This window comes from Mus caroli, chromosome 1 (genome assembly GCF_900094665.2).
Source record: "Mus caroli chromosome 1, CAROLI_EIJ_v1.1, whole genome shotgun sequence".
Classification (NCBI taxonomy): Eukaryota; Metazoa; Chordata; class Mammalia; order Rodentia; family Muridae; genus Mus; species Mus caroli.
In genome coordinates, this window is record NC_034570.1 from 16086263 (window position 1) to 16087335 (window position 1073).

At 43.7% G+C, this 1073-nt stretch overlaps 1 protein-coding gene across 3 annotated transcripts in view; it reads right to left on the reverse strand.

Moving 5' to 3' along the window:
• The window catches only part of Pkhd1 (PKHD1 ciliary IPT domain containing fibrocystin/polyductin), a 499157-nt gene that overhangs the window by 408035 nt on the left and 90049 nt on the right, over positions 1-1073 (reverse strand). For all 3 annotated transcript variants that reach the window (XM_029477027.1, XM_029477026.1, XM_021159032.2), the window contains exon 34: positions 654-873. In XM_029477027.1, coding sequence (XP_029332887.1) covers positions 654-873 — 220 coding nt within the window. The remainder of the gene's footprint in view (positions 1-653; positions 874-1073) is intronic.

Sequence of the window (1073 nt, forward strand, 5' to 3'; positions counted from 1 at the left end):
TTCGAGGCCAGCCTGGTCTACAAAGTGAGTGCCAGGACAGCCAGGGCTACACAGAGAAACCCTGTCTCGAAAAAACCAAAAAAAAAAAAAAAAAATTGCCTTACAAAACAGGTTGGATCTAGAAAATTCATGGTATTACTTGTATTTTTTTTCTTTTTAAAAACACAGAGTGTCCTATGAGTTTATGGCATCTAAACCCAGATCTACAGTAATTCTAGGGCATACCCCCCCCCCTTCTTTTGAATAAACATTGTGCACTCTGCCGGATTTTTTTCATACTTCTGAATCTGTTTGGAAAGAAAAGAAAAAAAGGGAAGTTGGGGGAAGGCTTCTGTTTTTCATAATGTCTAATCTTTCTCCCCATTGGCATTCACCAGATGTTGCTTTGGATCGGAAGATAAATATTAAAATCTAAGCAAGAACAAAGTGAGCTGTTTACTGGGCATATTTTTCAGATGTTCTCTTGAACACTTGAAAAAGACAGCGATGCTTTGATATGTAGGCTGGCTGGAATCCATGATAGAATAGCCCCTCTGAAAGAGTTGGAGGCCTGTAGGCCACAACCACCCTGCCTGTGCTTTCTGACAGCTCTATGGAGCCCAGTGACCATGCCCTGATAGGAAAGTCAGAGAGGACAGAAGAGATGGAACTACCTGAGGAAGAGGCCTGAGAACGATGGAAAGACTGACTCTGTCCAGTGATCTGGTTCGAAGAGGCACAGGGAACTCTCTTCACAAAGGTAGACGTAAGGCCAGGATCTAGGCAGTCTCTCTGTCCCCATGGAGACAGTCAAATCACATCGCAAGTAGGTGGAGCTCCTGACTTTACAGCTGTCTTCTGCACGCCTCAGGTCACATAGGAAAGCCAAGGACACTGGAAAAGTCACCAAGAGTTTAGGTAAAGCTGTGGAAGGAACTCAAAGTCTTGTGTCATCTCAGGAATGATGTTTTCTTTGAGCAAGGAAAATGAAATGATCAGTTCATTTTCAGAAAGAAAGAGAGAGAGAGAGAGGGAGAGAGAGAGAGAGAGGAAGGAAGGAAGGAAGGAAGGAAGGAAGGAAGGAAGGAAGGAAG